Source organism: Dioscorea cayenensis, chromosome 18 (assembly GCF_009730915.1).
Source record: "Dioscorea cayenensis subsp. rotundata cultivar TDr96_F1 chromosome 18, TDr96_F1_v2_PseudoChromosome.rev07_lg8_w22 25.fasta, whole genome shotgun sequence".
Lineage (NCBI taxonomy): Eukaryota > Viridiplantae > Streptophyta > Magnoliopsida > Dioscoreales > Dioscoreaceae > Dioscorea > Dioscorea cayenensis.
In genome coordinates this window covers 20,481,868-20,498,641 of record NC_052488.1, presented here as the reverse complement: position 1 = coordinate 20,498,641, position 16,774 = coordinate 20,481,868, and the positions used below count along the sequence as shown (strand labels likewise).

At 37.9% G+C, this 16,774-nt stretch overlaps 2 protein-coding genes across 3 annotated transcripts; both read left to right on the top strand.

Moving 5' to 3' along the window:
- The first annotated feature begins 6,876 nt into the window (after nucleotides 1-6,876).
- On the top strand, nucleotides 6,877-11,834 carry LOC120282079 (R3H domain-containing protein 1). The gene is made up of 3 exons (XM_039288812.1): nucleotides 6,877-7,112; nucleotides 8,323-11,434; nucleotides 11,522-11,834. The coding sequence occupies exons 2-3, from the start codon at nucleotides 10,248-10,250 to the stop codon at nucleotides 11,568-11,570; spliced, it is 1,236 nt and encodes a 411-aa protein (XP_039144746.1). The 5' UTR covers nucleotides 6,877-7,112; nucleotides 8,323-10,247; the 3' UTR covers nucleotides 11,571-11,834.
- A 1,760-nt stretch (nucleotides 11,835-13,594) lies between these two features.
- On the top strand, nucleotides 13,595-16,635 carry LOC120282287 (peroxisomal (S)-2-hydroxy-acid oxidase GLO4-like). 2 transcript variants are annotated; one of them, XM_039289063.1, is made up of 12 exons: nucleotides 13,595-13,734; nucleotides 14,190-14,342; nucleotides 14,430-14,554; nucleotides 14,627-14,673; nucleotides 14,746-14,823; nucleotides 14,917-15,041; nucleotides 15,272-15,329; nucleotides 15,523-15,585; nucleotides 15,699-15,768; nucleotides 15,867-15,967; nucleotides 16,067-16,171; nucleotides 16,262-16,441. In XM_039289063.1, the coding sequence occupies exons 2-12, from the start codon at nucleotides 14,200-14,202 to the stop codon at nucleotides 16,439-16,441; spliced, it is 1,095 nt and encodes a 364-aa protein (XP_039144997.1). In that variant the 5' UTR covers nucleotides 13,595-13,734; nucleotides 14,190-14,199. The 2 variants fall into 2 exon arrangements, with proteins under 2 accessions (XP_039144997.1, XP_039144998.1); XM_039289064.1 differs by having other exon boundaries at nucleotides 13,596-13,734; nucleotides 14,193-14,342; nucleotides 16,262-16,635.
- The last annotated feature ends 139 nt before the right edge of the window (nucleotides 16,636-16,774 follow it).

Below are 16,774 nucleotides of genomic sequence, written 5' to 3'. Positions count from 1 at the left end.
GCAGGCCCTGGGAGCGGGGAGAGGAGGCAGACCCGGGAGCGAGGGAGAGCAGACGGCCAGGGAGCGAGGGAGACGAGACGGCCAGGGAGCGGGGAGACGATGGCACGACGGCCGGGAGTGGGGGAGACGGACGATGGCCGGGAACGGCGATCGGGAGTGGGGGAGACGGACGGCGGCCGGGAGCGGTGGAGACAGACGGTGACCAGGATGGGGCCGGGATGGGGCCGGGAGCGGTGGAGACAGACGGCGACCGGGATGGGGCCGGGAGCGGGGATACTGACGGGGCAGGGGCGGGAGCGCGGGGAGGCGAGACGGGAGGCGAGGGCTGGGGAGACTGGGACGGGGACCCAGGGAATGGGGGAGACGGACGGCGGCCGGGAGTGTGGGAGACGGACGGCGGCCGGGAGTAGGGGAGACGAATGGCGGCCAGGAGTGGGGGAGATGGACGGCGGCCGGGAGCGATGGAGACAGACGGCGACCTGGAGCGGGGGAGACCAAGGACAGAGGAGCACACACTCAAACAAGAGAGAGAGATCACGTGTGATCTGTTCTCTTTTTATTTATTTTTTTAATTTAAAAACAGATCACACGTCACTAGCCACATCATTCGTGTGGCTGGTTTTGTGTGATCTGTTCGTTCTATATAGCATTACTCTTTATTTTACTAGGTGAGAGATCAAAAATTCTAATTTTTCTCACAACATCAATGAACTGATTTATTGATTTTATAAAAAAACAAAAATTAATACAATATTTATAATTAAAAATTTTTTATATAAAATATGAATAAACCATATGTTTGTTTACATAGATATGAAATTACTATTTAAACATATATGTAATTTTCATTATATGTGAGTTAAAATTTAAATATATCTTCTTACAAAGACAAGATGGCAGATCATCCCAAACCAATATTAACCATGATGTACGGAGACATTATCCCGATATTAGTATCAAGGTTTTATATTAATAAAATCCAACTTCTTATTAACACTCATAACTCATTAATTAAAAAAAAACATTATGTAATTATTGTATTTTAAAAATCACTAATTATATATATAAAATACGTCAACTGCGGATGTTTGTAGAACATCTTCAATTGATCATAAATACATATTATGTAGTTACAGTAAATGTTAATTAGGATTGATTAGTTTTAGATTTTAGTTTTTTATAGTTGTTATAGGTCTAGTAGAAATAAGGTTTAATGGTTGACAAGAACGCCCGTAAATTTTGAATATACGGACTTCTATAGATTATGGATGCTCAATAGTTGACATGAACGCCTGTAAATTTTGAATATATGGACTTCCATAAATGATGGATGCTCATACAAGTGGGGGTACAAATTAAGACTTAAGGAGGCGCATGCAAGAACTTGGAGGCCCCAAAGAGTGATCTTGATGGTAGAATGAAAGAGAGACAACAAATACATGACCTTCACACATAATTTTGTTCAGACATCATTGCTTGGAATATATATATATATATATATATATGTTGTAAAATGTACGACCGAATATAACATTATAAGTGGGAAAATTCCAGGAGTTACAAACTCTCTCTAATAACAAGGAGAAAACCAGTACTCTCTCTTGTAGTAGAAGAATGGACTAACTCTCAAAATATTTTTTCCACACTTTTCTTCTCTCTCTAATTTCTTCTCACTCTCACTTCTTCACTTGATTCTTCACTCATGGTTGTGTATAGAATGAGAATAAGCTTCCCATACTTATAGGCCAACTAAAACCACCATTTTCCTTTAATATGTGGGCACTAATCCATGGGTTAAGATCATGGTTTAGGTTCTAATGGTTTAAGTAAGCCATTAGTTTATAATCCATGGATTTGTTCATTGGTTTTTGGGCTAATGGTTTTGAGCAATTAGTTTAGGGCCAAAGTTTTGTAGGAGATGGTTTTAGCCAACAATTCTCCCACTTGAAGATTTGATTGAAAGACAATCAGATCTTCACACCATTCTTTCTATCTTGCCATTCGATGTCGCTTTACGCCTCCGTCGGACCACAAGAGGATCGACACCATATGAATCTGCCGTTGATTGCTTTTTGTCATAAAAAGTCTACGCTAGGTTGTCCTTGGTATGGATCTTGTGCATGTCCACCTGCATCTTCTTCCACTTTCTCACGAACGAGTGGTACTGAACTCGATATGTTTTGTCTTTGAATGAAATCGTTGGATTCCTTGCAAGATGCGATGCACTCGGTTGTCACAATATAGAGTGATGTTCTCTTGTTTTGTGCTCGAGTTCTTCCAACACCATCTTCGACCACACCGCTTCTTTACTCGGGCTGTGTAGGCGCCGGATACTTTCGCTCTCGCCGATGGCGTAGCCACGCTATCGTAGTTTTTGAAACCCAGACTCACATCTCCTCCCCGCTAGTGTGAACACATATCCGATGAGTGGATTTACTTTTATCAAGATCGCCTGCATAATCAGCATCAACATATCCATCGACAAGAAAGTCGGATCCCCCATAACATAACGCAACATCCCGAGGTTCCCTTTATATATCCGAGAATCCTCTTAACAACACTCCAATGCTCTCGACCGGGATTCGCCTATACTCACAGGCTTACCACTCCCACTGCATGTCGCGATGTCCGGTCTTAGTACGGATCATGGCAAACATTAGGCTTCCCACTGATGCATACGGTACTCGAGACATCTCCATCTCTCTTCTTGATCGCTAGGACACATATTTGAGGATAACTTGAAATTAACAGAAGTGGGGTAGAAATTGGCTTACTAATCTTGCATGTTGAACCGACGCAAGATTTTTCTTGAGATAAGTCTTCCGAGAAAGCCAAATCTTCCTATTATTTCAGTCTCGGTGAATTTCGCATCCCTAGAATCTTGTTTCCTTTGGTCCCAAGTCCTTCATTTCAAACTCCCTAGCCAATTGTGCCTTCGACTCCTCGGATCACGATCTTTGTTGGAGCACTGCTACTGACATGTCGTCGACATATAGCAACAAGAAGACAAAAATCTTCTTCTTGAACCTCTTGACATATGCACAAGTGCGTATTGATCTACTCTGTGATCCAAGGCTCATGATGAAGGAATCAAATCTCTTGTACCAACATCTTGGCGCTGTCGTAGACCGTCATGGAGATTTGTTCGACCCGAAACCAAGTTCTCTTTACCTTTTTCTTCAAACCTTTTTGGTTGGAGCATATAAATTTCTTCTTCAAGATCTCCATCGAAGAAATGCGTCTTGACATCTAGCGCTCAAGATGCAAGTCAAATGAAGTACACATCCCTCAGGACTACTCGGATTTGTTGTGAGTCGAACCACAGTAAAATATTTCGTTGAAGTCGATACTCTTCCTTCCCGAGCATATCCTTTTACCACCAATCTAGCACGATAACGATCTACTTGATCATCACTATTACGTTTAATCTTGTAGACCCATTTGTTGCCAATGGATTTTCGCCCTTGTGCTAGCGACACCAGTTCCCATGTCTTATTTTTATGAAGAGCTTAAATTTCTTCTTCCATTGCTTCCATCCACTGAGATGCATCCGAAGCTGTCGAGTGCTTCTTAAAGAGTTGATGGCTCTACATCCTCAATTAGAAGACAGTACGCAATATTACCCTCCATAATATAGTCAGAATGCTAACTTGGTGTCTTTCTTGTACTAGTTGACCGCCGAACTTCCGGAACTTCAGATTCAGCTGGCTCTTGTACCTCGTGCTCCTAGTGTAGCTTCGACTTCTTTTTCACTGTCTTGCTGTAGTCTCGTGCTTTCTTTTTGAAGTGCTTTTCACCATCTACTTGCTCTTGTTCTTTATCTTCTATGAAGATAACATCCCTCTTGATTACAACCTTATAGGGCATGGGATCCCACAGAGCAGTACCCCTTAACACCATCGAGCATATCCTAAGAACATACATTTTCCGGATTTTTGGATCCAGCTTTTGTAGTTTCTTGGGTATTGTACATTCATACTATGAGGACTTTCAAATATATGAAGGTTTGAATAATCAACTGGCTTTCCAGTCCACATCTCCATCGGTGTCTTCAACTCGATTGCAGTTGATGGGGCCCGATTCACCACATAACTGAGCGATATTAGGGCATGCTCACGCGAAACGTCTTGTCTAAGCCTGCGGCTCCCAACATAGCTCTTTGTTTTTTTCCAACGAGTCCTGTTCGTCCGCTCTGCCACTCCATTTTTGTTGAGGAGTCTATGTAGTGAACTGCCTTTTGATGCCTTCTTGCTTGCAGAATTCATCAAATTCTTTGCTAGTATATTCTCCTCCATTATCAGTCCTCAAACACTTGATCTTCTCGCCAGATTCAAGTTCCATCCAGCGCTTTGTAAAATTTGAAGACTTGAAACACATCGCCCTTCCTCTTGATAGGGTCACCCTAACATCTCCTGGAATAGTCATCAATAAATGATACAAAGTAATTTGCTCCTCCGGGGGATGTGGTAGTGCTTGCACACATCGAGTGAACCAATTCTAGAATTGCTTTGCTTCTAGAATTAGATGTATGTGAACTTGAGTCGATCTTTGCTTTACAGATGCAGATGTTCACAAGGGTAGTGTTACCTTTGTGAGACCTTGAAGTAGATTCCTTCTGCAAGAATCTTCATTCCTTGCTCGACATGTGTCCAAGTTTCACGTGCCATATCATTGTGCATCTTTCAGCTTGGACTACTTGTGGCTGACCCGAAGCTTCTCCTTCTTGTAAAGTTTCTCCCTTCAGCATGTATAGATTTGCAGCTATCTTTTCTCCCTTCATGCATACAAGCGCTCCTCGAATTATCTTCATGATCTTGTTTTTGAACTTCAATTTTTGCAACCAAGACCATCAAGTTGTCCTATAGACAACAAATTCTTCTTGAGGGCCCTCCACGTGCTCGGACTTCTTGTATGGTCCGAACCGTGCCATCGTCAGTCTTCGGTTTGATAGTGCCAATGCCAGCGATCTTCAAAGCTTGATCGTTACGATGTACACGAGATCCCCGGAGATAGGTTCATACTTGATGGAACCATTCTCTTCGGGAGGTCATGTGAAAAGTGGTTCTTTGAATCGAAGCCATACATCGATAAATCTTTTACGATGTAGTTCTTTTGCTCACACACCATGGCTTCTCCATCGTCGAAGTGTTTGCAACATTCCCTTGAGGATTGGAATCCCTTTTTATTTAGACTCCAACAATCCTTCTTCAAGTGACCTTTCTTGCCACGGTGGTAGCACTTGAAAGTCTTCTTACTCCTCGACTTTGATATACCACGATTGTAACTCCCACTAGATTCACTTTCTGTTGGTCTTCCTCTCGTCACCATCAAAGCCTCCGCTTGTTGTGAACTTGCTAGCTTGTCTTCCTTATTCTTGCGGCGACTCTCTTCCTCCGAGGCAGTGCAATATTGTCAAAAACTAGGATCGTCGTGGGGACATTATTTGTTAAGTTAATGAGCGAGTTGATCATACGAATCGGTAGACTTTGGAGTAGAATTTACTGCGTTCACTTAACTCTATTGTATGTCCCAAATGATGTGAGTTGGGAAAATAGAGTGTTCGAGTGTATTCATGTGTCCGTCAGCTGAAGTAGATTCGCCATACATGCAAAGTATAGAGTCTCCTTTTAAGGAAAATTTTTGTTGTGGAGTGACTTGGCCTCGTACTAACTTAGTGAGGTGGTCCCATATCTCTTTCGCCGTCTTCTTCTCCGCTATGCTTGATAGAACTCCATCAGCAAGTGCGAGATGAAGATCAGCAACGGCGTTCCCGTCCATCTCATTCCACTTATCATCTTTGACCTCAGCTGGTCTTTCGGTGATGGCCGCCAAGCAGTTGTCCTTCCTCAGGATTGCCTTTTATCTTCGACTTCCACAGTGAGAAATTACTCCTATTGAATTTTTCAATCTCATATTTTGCCGCCATTGCTTCTATTAGAAATTGCTGCAAGAGCGATGATCGATCTTTCAAAAGGTGAATAATTATCCAACTTATTTTCTGATGTGGAGGATCCACTAACGATGTGCAAACCAGCAGAGCATACGATAAAGTAGATATATTACTAGCGAGATCTAGCTACGATACTCACATTTGTAAAATGTACTGATCGAATATAACATTATAAGTGGAAAAAAATTAGGAGTTACTAAACTCTCTCAATAACGAGGAGAAAACCAAGTACTTTCTCTCATGTAGTAGAAGAATGGACTAGCTACTCGAAAATATTTTTTTCCAGCACTTTTCTTCTCTCTCTCAATTTCTTCTCACTCTCACTTCTTCACTTGATTCTTCACTCAAGGTTGTGTATAGAATGAGAATAAGCTTCCCATACTTATAGGCCAACTAAAACCACCATTTTCCTTTAATATATGGGCACTAATCCATGGGTTAAGATCATGGTTTAGGTTCTAATGGTTTAAGTAAGCCATTAGTTTATAATTCATGGATTTGTTCATTGGTTTTGGGCTAATGGTTTTGAGCAATTAGTTTAGGGCCAAAGTTTTGTAGGAGATGGTTTTAGCCAACAATATATATATATTTAATCAGTCATGGCTTGTGGTTTATTCTATTGTTTTTTACCTTCTCTTCTGTTGCTATATTTTTTAGTTTGTTTTGTGATTTACTCTCTTTTATAAAAAGCAAATAATAATAATAATAATCAAGATTATTTAAAGGCTACTAAACTCAACATGTAACAAAAAGTCAGTGGGCCTCTGGCCCATATGAAATTTAAGACAGGATTGTGTGTGTTAACATTTGATAATCATTTTAATTAACATAATTTAAAAAAATAAATTAAATATTATTAATAACCATATAAAAAAATATAATAATAATAATAATATTATAATAATCCACATGTCTGCAATCTCAGCCACTGCAACCACTAGTCTTGCTTCTTTCTCGCTTTTTCTCCCAAATTGTTGCTGCTCTTCTCAGCAGCGAGATTAAAAAAAAACAATGGAGGAGATGAGAAGGAGAGAGAGAGAGAGAGAGAGTCATGGTGGGAGAATCCCATTCGGCCGCAGTGCCTCCTCACAGGAGTGGGAGAGTGAAGGGACTGGTGGGAACAGGGAACTCAGAGAGAAATCCATCTCTCTTTGCCCTTTTGGTTTGATTTCTTCCTCTTTTTATTATTTGTCCTTTTTTTTTTGTCTATTTTAATTTTTAAAAAATTATTTTTGTGGGGATAAACCCTAATTAATAGCACTGCCATCTTATCTATTAGTTTTTAAATGCATGAGTCGTGTGATCTTGTGAGGTTGGAAAATGCATCAGTTTTAGTGGAGTGTTTCATGTTCTTTGTTTTTTGTTTTTTTAGTCAACTTGTTTTATCCAGTTATTTATTAGGCAAAAGTTAGGATAAGGACACCATAAATGAAGATTTTTGCCCCCATTTGGACTTCTAACTATAGATCTTGCAAAAGTTCTTGTCTTTGAATGACTGATGATTGTGTGCTGAATGTTTCTTTTTGATTAGGACATTGACTTTTATGTTGGTGTATGGTAAGTTTTTACTAGGATGAAAGTGGTGAAAATATGTTTGAAGATAATTGTTGTGATGGCCTTGTTTTTGGGTTTGTAATTTTGTATTACATTGTTCGAATGCTTGAGTTTAATCTTATTGATGTGTTTTGGTGCGGAAGGAAGTAGATAACTTGTAGATTGAATTTTTAATGATTTTTTTTTTCCACTTGTTAAGTGATAGTAAATTGCATGACTTCTGAATGAGAAAGCCATCTTATTTTTACAAAATATCATATTGTCTTTCAATAACTATGTGCCGTTGTGTGAGTGAACATATGCCTTTGCATTATTCTTTTTAATTTGTTTCATTGGAAACTTGGTAGAGCTTAACACATTAATCTAGTGAGACATTAATTGGAAATATAAAGATTGTTAGTGTACCACTTAATCAGGATTAAGAACCTTATTTTGAAATTAATTAATACCATATTTTACTAGCATTAGCTTCTTTGGAATAAGAACAATAGTAAGAATAAGCGAACACCATCCTTAATCTTAATCTATTCTTATTATTCATCCAAACACAACCCTTATGTACAATTAGGGACTATGAATAGGTATCCAACCACCAAAAATGTAAACGCTGTTCCAATTATGCAAGTTGAGTTAGGGTGGTAAATACATAAATCTGTTTTAGTTGGTGTTTGACTCAATATGGAAGACTCTTTCTATCAAATGTTGTTACTATCTCAAAAAATACTAGTAATAAAAAATAAAATTTAGTATTGATTTTTATGAGCCAATGCATGACCATGTTGTCAGAATTTCATTACTTGCAAATTTCCACCTTGCAGATTAAGGGGAAAAAATTATGCATCTTACATGAAAATCAAGTTTCAATGCAATATCAAAGTTAAGTTACAGATTAAAATTAAGGTATTGCGTGATACTTGTTTCCACCACCTGCTTTAATCAGTCATAGAGCTGCTTTCTTTGTAATTGCTGCATCTTAATTATTGAATTATTGTCATAACCGGTTTCACTTTCTCTAGTGTGTGAACTTTCATTATCAATCTGATCAATTTGTATAGAAAATATATCTATTTGATTTTGATTCTTCACGTTTCGCTATTGGTCACATTGAACCTCATCTTTCAACGAAAGAGTTTAAATTGTCAACGAAGAACCTTTGATGTCCACACTCTAGCCAATTTCAGCACTAGGAATGATTGAAAGTGAAGCTGAAATCTTCATCATCCAAATGGATGACTCTGTTAGCGTGTTATTGTGGCGATAGCCGCTCAATCAGTGCTTAAAATTTTGAAATTGGTTGGTATGAATTATTTGTTAGAGTGGAACAGATGATAATAAATGCTTAACTTTGAGAATCTTTGTCGGCCTTATCCTTGTGAAGAAATGTTGTAACTTCATCACATTCACAGTTCTCCTTTGATTGGTGCAATGTGGCGGCATCAGGAGTAGCATCTATGTTATCAAGTAGAGGGATTAATTGAGTTTGTTTGACTTGGCATGAACTCATTTGATGTCAAATACTACGACACAGTTAGAAGTAGAGCATATTTACTGTGTTTACAGTAGTAATTAATCAGCAACTCTAGGTCTTTATTTCCCTGTGAACCCTGCTACAAATTAACACAACCATGCCCCCTGTCAGCGCCATGGAGAGAGAGAGAGAGAGAGAGGCGGTGAAAGTGATAACAGTTAGAATTCAAGGAAGAGAGACAGGTATGGATATTTCCTGTCTTTAAACATACTGTCAAATGCCTTTGTAAAAGGCCAACTTCTATGCCTTTGGGAGTTGTAGCCATGTTCATACACACCTAGAGGGAGAATGGGAGAATAAAGTATTGGAAAAAAAGAGAGAAATGAGGAAAAATGACTGATAAAAGAAGAAAAAAGGTTGCAGTAGTAATTGGAGATTCTTCTGTCAGTTTCTTAGCCTTTGGTGACGTTTTCGTCTAGTTTGGTCCCCTATACAGCCTTGCATACTGCAAGACTCAATCATATCTCTTTAAGTTTCGGGGAAAATTACTGCATGACATTTACTTTAGGATTATGTTAATTCATAAGTTGATCCTTGATGGAAGCCAAAAATGTCCCCCTCTGTGGCATGGACAATTTAACACTTTCATTTTTGGCTAAAGTTTTAGTTGTGAAATTAGTAGACATATAAGTTCTATTTTCTGCAAGAAAGCAAAAGTTATGGTCTCAAAAGATGATATCTGAGATTGGATCCAGCAATTTAAATAATCTATGTGATATGATTGAGTTCAAATGACAAACTTCAATTGCATTGTGATTCTTGGCTATGACATGTAACCTGCCATCTCTCTGCATTGATGTGATGCATGGTTTATGACAGTACTATGAGGTTGTTTTGGTCAATTCAATGAGAATATTGTAATATGAATAGTTGGGTGCAGAGGAATATGTTTAAGTATTTGATTACTCAACCAGAAAAAGATAAGAAAAAAACAAAGATTCAATCATCCAAATGTTCAAGTGATCAAAGTTTTATGATCCTTAGATTTGCTTAGAATAGAAAAGGGTAAGAAATACTATAGAATGTCTTATACTATTTATAGCAGCCCGGAAGCCTTCCTTCAGGCATCATCAACAAAACCTGCTTTGTTGTGTACTTTGCTCTCAGAACCAGGAACCACCGTCCCATGATTCTTTCACCCCTCAACCTCTCCACAGCCCTTCCCATCTCCTTCTAGGTATACCATCTATCAGAGAGTTTAGAGCACCAAAAGAGATGAGAGGCCGATCTTCATCCAAGCATAGCTATGGTAGCATGGAGGTGGAGAGATCAAAGATGCAAGAGGAGCCACAGCTCTCTGGAGCCTACATTCGAAGTCTTGTCAAACAACTTAGCTCCTCAAGAACCAAAGAACCGATGAATCCTAGGTCCCCTAACACTGTCCTTGGAGATGAGCTCTCTCAAGACCCTACCAAACTTGCTGAATCTCCCGGTGAACCTCAACTACCACAGCCTTCTGTGCCTCCTCAACCGAAGAAACAAGTCAGGAGAAGGCTTCACACCAGCAGGCCTTATCAAGAAAGGTTGCTGAACATGGCTGAGGCTAGGAGAGAAATTGTGACTGCTCTTAAGTTTCATAGGGCATCCATGAAACAAGCCGCGGAACAACAGCAGCAGCAGCAGCAGCAGCAGCAGCACACAACGCCACCCCTACCCCCACCTCCACCTCCACCTCCACCTCCACAGCCATCTTTGCCGCCTTTAGGAGAGACAACACCGAGGGTGTGCCATACCAACTCCATGTTGCCAAACTACTTCCAGAGCCCTCCCCTCCAACCGCATACCTACCCTTCTCCTTACTCTTGGCCGTACTCTCCAATCACACCGTTACCCATCTCTGATAACCTCAACCTCCTCCTTCCTAACCAACCCTTAGGCCTGAACTTGAGCTTCCAAGCATTCTCCGACATTGAAAGCCCCTTCTATAGCAACAAACCATCAATTTATTCACCATCATCGCCGTCATCATCCTCTTCTTCATATTGTTCTCCTTCTCCTCCTATGACACTGCCAGGACTCCAAGTGCCGACAGTCTTGAATGGCCCTCCACCCAGCTCTGAGGTTGCTTTGAACCCTCCTTCTTCAGTATTGCATCCAGTGATGGATGATAATGAAATAGCAGAGATCCAATCCCTCAGCCAGCAGCATGACATGGAGTGGAATGACACCATGAACCTCATGACATCTGCTTGGTGGTGCAAATTCCTCAACAACATGGAGTTGGACTCACACAAGGGAGTAGGAGGAGATGGAGATGGATTCCAAGTCTTCGAAGAGGTCATGGATATTCCTGCTTGGCTAAGCGATGGCTCTGGAGGGAATGCTAGTGATAGTAGCTTTTTACCGCAACATTTTGATGATTACTACTTGGATAACTACTCGCGAGACACTTCCCTGCCATGGTGAGTATATATACTTTAATGGTTTCAAATTTGAACTATTTGCTGTAATGAACCCATCCTCTGTTTTCTTTTTACTCTTTGCTGCAGTTTGGACATCGGTGAAATTGAAGGGTTGGACGGAGATTGGTTGTCATAGCAAGATGATCAGTTTCTTTTTAATTTTCTCGAGTGTGTTCCTTTTATCTTTTTGCCTTTTTTAGGATTGAAAATAAGAGTCTTGTTGCGACGCAAGATGGCTAAGCCTATGAACTTGAGTATTGTTGTGCGGAATGGGGACAGAACAACTGCCCATTCTCTGCTTCTTCTATCGATGATCTATACTCGGACAAAAAGAATAGTTTTTAAGTAATTGAATGACTACACCTTGGATGTTAAATTCAGTATGTTATCATTATTCAAATCACTGTCTTTGATCATATTTTCTCTGTTTGAGTTGATCTTACCCAAAAGTTGGGAGTTATTCTTCTTGAACTCTGTTTTATTCCATGTGATTTTTTCTGTTATTGTTTGCATCTGGTTAAGAACTCCAGGTCATACATACAAGAACCAATCCTTGCATGAGACTCTATGAAATTCTTATTTTGTTGGAAATATTTGTTCATTATATGCTCTTGAAGACTGAAATTTTCTTTGAAATAAAATTCAGCAAATTGATTATTTGATTTGAAAAATTCATCAGATTCAACAACTCTGCTATCTGATATGATACTTTCCATGACAATCAGAACTAATTCACCAAGCACTCTGAGCCGATTCGATCTTTTTGCGATATGATGTACTATTAATGCAGCAACCAAGATCAGCTGATCATTATGCTTAGAAATTTTTTTCTCTTTGTTATTTTATTTTATTTTATTTTATTTTATTTTTGGTGTTTTATTTTTCAAGAAATAAATGAGACATGTTGAAGTTACATCCTTGAGATACATTATTCATACACATTAGTACTTTAAAGGAAACATGAAAGATTGTTTCTATTTCACAATCTCATACTAACAAATTGATAAAATATAAAAATAAAAGATACAGTTAATACCAGCTTAAGGTACTTAATTTTTTTAAAATTTCAAAAAATAGAATATCAGGACTACTGATTCACTCAGGATTTTAAGCAGTTTTTGAATTAATAAAATCAATTTAAGATGGCAAGTTATTTGAAATTTAGAATTGAGCTAAATGGGGAGAGTTTTACAACTTTTTTTTTTAAATATTATTCAATTAAATAATTATTTTAATAGTACTCATCCTAAATTATTTAATAAAGTAATGCCATGCCTCTCCCAACTCATCAGACATTCTTATTTCCTGTTACACAATAACTCATGTTGATCTCTTCTTTAATCCACAACCCCCACCCTTTTTTTAAAAAAAGGTAAACGGCAATTTATTAAAAATGGAAACTATGGGTACAAATAAACCAAAATAGGACCAAAAACAAAGATTCACACATACTTCCAATAGAGTTTGGTGGAGATAAATGTGTTTGTTTTTCAGTGTTTTTATCACAAGGCAAATAATAAATAATAATAATGAAGGTTCACTTTTTCTATTTTCTGGATTTATTGTGAGAATAGAGCAAATAATAATCACCAGTTGTTGTCCTAATTTGAAGGATATCACCAGCAATCATGACTAGCTGAGATTCATTTTGTGATTGATCCTTAAGTTTACTGCATTCATACTATTCAATGATTAAGACTTATGATGCACTGTTTCTGTATTATGTTTGATTATTATTTGAAAATAAATTCTCTGTAACTATAATTTGGAAAAACTGTTATCTAAACACATGGTACTGTGAAAATTCATGGCTAATCATTTAGAGAGTTTTTTTTTAAGGAAACTCTCTGAGTTAAAAATAAGATTACATTAATTTTATTAATTTTAAAATTTTAAAAAAAAATATTATTAAATAAGAAATCGGGCTATAGCATAGCAGTTTCTATTGTGCCTCATGATTGATGGATCTCGGGTTTGAATCTCTCAACTTGTAATGCACTTGAGTTAAACGGGAGTCCCGTATGAGGAGTATTTTTTCTATTATCAAGATTACATGATATATATATATATTAAATACTGCAATAATACAATAATTCCCATTTCATTATTATAATTATTTATTAATATTATTTTTTAAATAAAACTTTTAAAGTTTTTCCTGTCAATCATTCCAGTTTTTTTCTCCAAGTCTTGCTTTCTTCCACTCTCTTATTTCGTCTCCTCCATCCTCTTCTAGTTTTTCTCCAAGTATTTGTCTCCTATTTCTCCAAGAGCACCTTTGAGCTGTTTCTCATCTAAAGGTATCATCTTTGATCCTTCTTTGTGGTCCTCATTCTAAATTTTTTTTTTCTCTTTTTTGTTGATTCAGTTGGTATTTCCTTTTTATCTGTGTTTCTGATTTTTTTGCTTTGAAGATGATTGAGATCTATTATAAGGTTGGTGTAGGCAGAGAATGTTTGCTTTTTCAGTAGTTTTTCATATGATTGATTATAAATGAACAGTTCTCATTTAATGGTTCATAATTCCCAGAAGCATGGACCCCAAGGATCATAACTGATTTTCCTTTTCAGAAATTATTGTTATAATTCTTCTTGATTTGCATGCCATCTTTTGCATGTAGTTCATCCTGATTCTTATCAATTTCTGGGGGTTTTTTTGTCCCTAGTTGAGTTTATTCATGAAATGGGCTCCAACTTTATGTACTTGAAGTTTTTTGTGAGTGTTCCTAAGATTATTTTGTTGTTATTCTGTGAAGCAGTGAATTTATGGAGTCTGGACCAGTTAATTTGAATGAGTTTGAAGAGCTTGCCAGGAAAATTCTTCTGAAGATGAATTATGATTTCTTCAGCGGAGGAGCTGAGGATCGATATACTCTGAGAGAAAATATCAAAGCTTTTCAAAGAATTTTGTAATATCTGCTACTTTTGATACTGTGGTTTATCATGCAGATGCAGCAGAGTGTGTTCAAGATTAATTCTTTTGTGGACTTGTGCAGGTTTCGACCAAGGGTCCTAATAGATGTGAGCAAGATTGATATGTCGACAAGCTTATTAGGATTTAAAATGGCAGCGCCTATCATGGTTGCTCCTACTGGCTTGCTCAAGTTGGCAAACCGTGAAGGTTTTTGTTCGCATATATTATTCCTCAGTGCATCATTGAAAGTCCTTTTCTAAGCCTTTCTTTTAAACTCAGGGGAAGTGGCGGTTGCAAGAGCAGCGGCGGCGTGCAATACTATTATGGTGCTTTATATGGTTTTAGTATTTAACTTTATGAATTTGGGTGTCATACTAGAGTTCCCTTCTTGTTTTCAGGTTTTATCCTTTTCATCCAACAGTACTATTGAGGAGGTTGCTTCCAGCTGTGATGCGGTCCGGTTTTTTCAACTATATGTACGTATGATCCACTGAGTCCAATTTAGAATTGTTGATTCTTTCCGATCTGATTCTTTTTCGAGTTTCTTTTATGACCTTTTATCTGAACAGATTTACAAACAACGGGATGTTTGCATAACCTTGGTGAAGCGAGCTGAGAGCAATGGGTTCAAAGCCATTGTTTTAACAGTTGACACACCCAGGCTTGGTCGAAGGGAAGCTGACATAAAAAACAAGTAATTCTTGTTTCCTCATGCTTCTTCCTTTGATACTCTCATATTGTGGCATGTCATAAGACAAATAGATGCATGTTTGAAATGGACATCAATTAAATGCTAAAAGACATTGCTTTCCTTCATGATCATATATCTGAATATTAAACTGTAAAATGTAATGAGCTACTTGATTGTTTGCCCTTTCATTTGTTATATTAGCAAGAAAGATCTTAAATTGATTTCTTCTACAGGTTTGTGATACCAAAATTTGCAAACCTTGAAGGCCTACTGTCAGTGAATGTTAAATCAGTGAGTATGGATACACACTTTGATAATTTACAGCTTGTGACATTTTGGAGAAAACCATTTTATCATAGGGCGTAGCTAGTTTAGATAGTAATATCGTAACTGTAACCGAGAGCAGCTGATTGCTAGTAGTGACGATCGTTAGCAACATTATTTTTAAGCAAAGTATTATTTCTTCTTATTTTTCTCTGGGCAGGAAGGTGGTTCTGATCTTGAAGCCTTTTCTTCTGCAACTCTAGATGATTCTGTATCTTGGAAGGTAATTGAGCTATGTGAGAAACATATACTAAATTTTTTCCTGATCAACTATGTTAGAAAAGCTATGACGGCTAAAATGAGTGTATTCATGCATATTTTCTTCAACTTTCACAGGACATCGAATGGCTGAGATCGATTACAAAGTTGCCAATTCTACTCAAGGGTATCCTCACTGCAGAAGATGGTAATAAACTTAATCTTGCTCATACAAATTTTTCAACTATGAGATTTACAAAAACAAAAATAACTGAAAGCTGAATTATGATCGACAAAAATGAGCAGCTAGAAAGGCAGTTGAAGCAAGAGTAGCAGGCATTATTGTATCCAATCACGGTGCTCGTCAGCTCGATTATGCTCCAGCGTCAATATCAGCTCTTGAAGAGGTATTCTTTGCTTCTTAATTAGTCAATCACTCCTCCAATACAAGTTAAAAACACAATTGAATGATCGAGAATCATGTTCATGTCACACTTGTAAAACAGGTCGTTAGAGCTGTCTCTGGAGCGGTTCCTATCATATTAGACGGAGGAATTCGCCGGGGAACTGATGTTTTCAAGGCATTGGCGCTCGGTGCAAATGCTGTTATGGTATTTGTTCATTTGGACATTTTTGAGTGATTGATACAGGTTGAGTTTCTGTATCTTGCTTACTGTTGTTGATATTATTCTACTGAGCAGATTGGCCGGCCGATAATATACGGTCTAGCTGCTAAGGGAGAGAACGGTGTTAGACAAGTCATCGAAATGCTTCAGAATGAGTTGGAGCTGACCATGACCCTCAATGGTTGTCCTGGTTTGAAGGATATCACCAGAAACCATGTACAAACAGAGCATGACAGGCTGAGATCCATGCTCTGATTAATTCTTAATTCTCATCATATTCAGTAATTAAGACCCAAGAAAATAGTTTCATGAGACATTAGTACTTCAATGTGGTTGCTTGATGTTGTATCATTATCATTTGAAAAATAAATTCCACATGGAACTGTGATTTGGGAACTCTTGCTATAATAAAAAAAAATTATTGAAGCTTTTGTATTTTTCTTCATCAATTCTTGTATATTATCATTGCAAAAGCAAGAGCTGTCTTAGTTATTAGTAGGGAAAAAATACATTTGAAGGACGTGAGTAAATTAACACACACATATATATATATATATATAATATAGATCTCAAGTCATAGAAATGCTT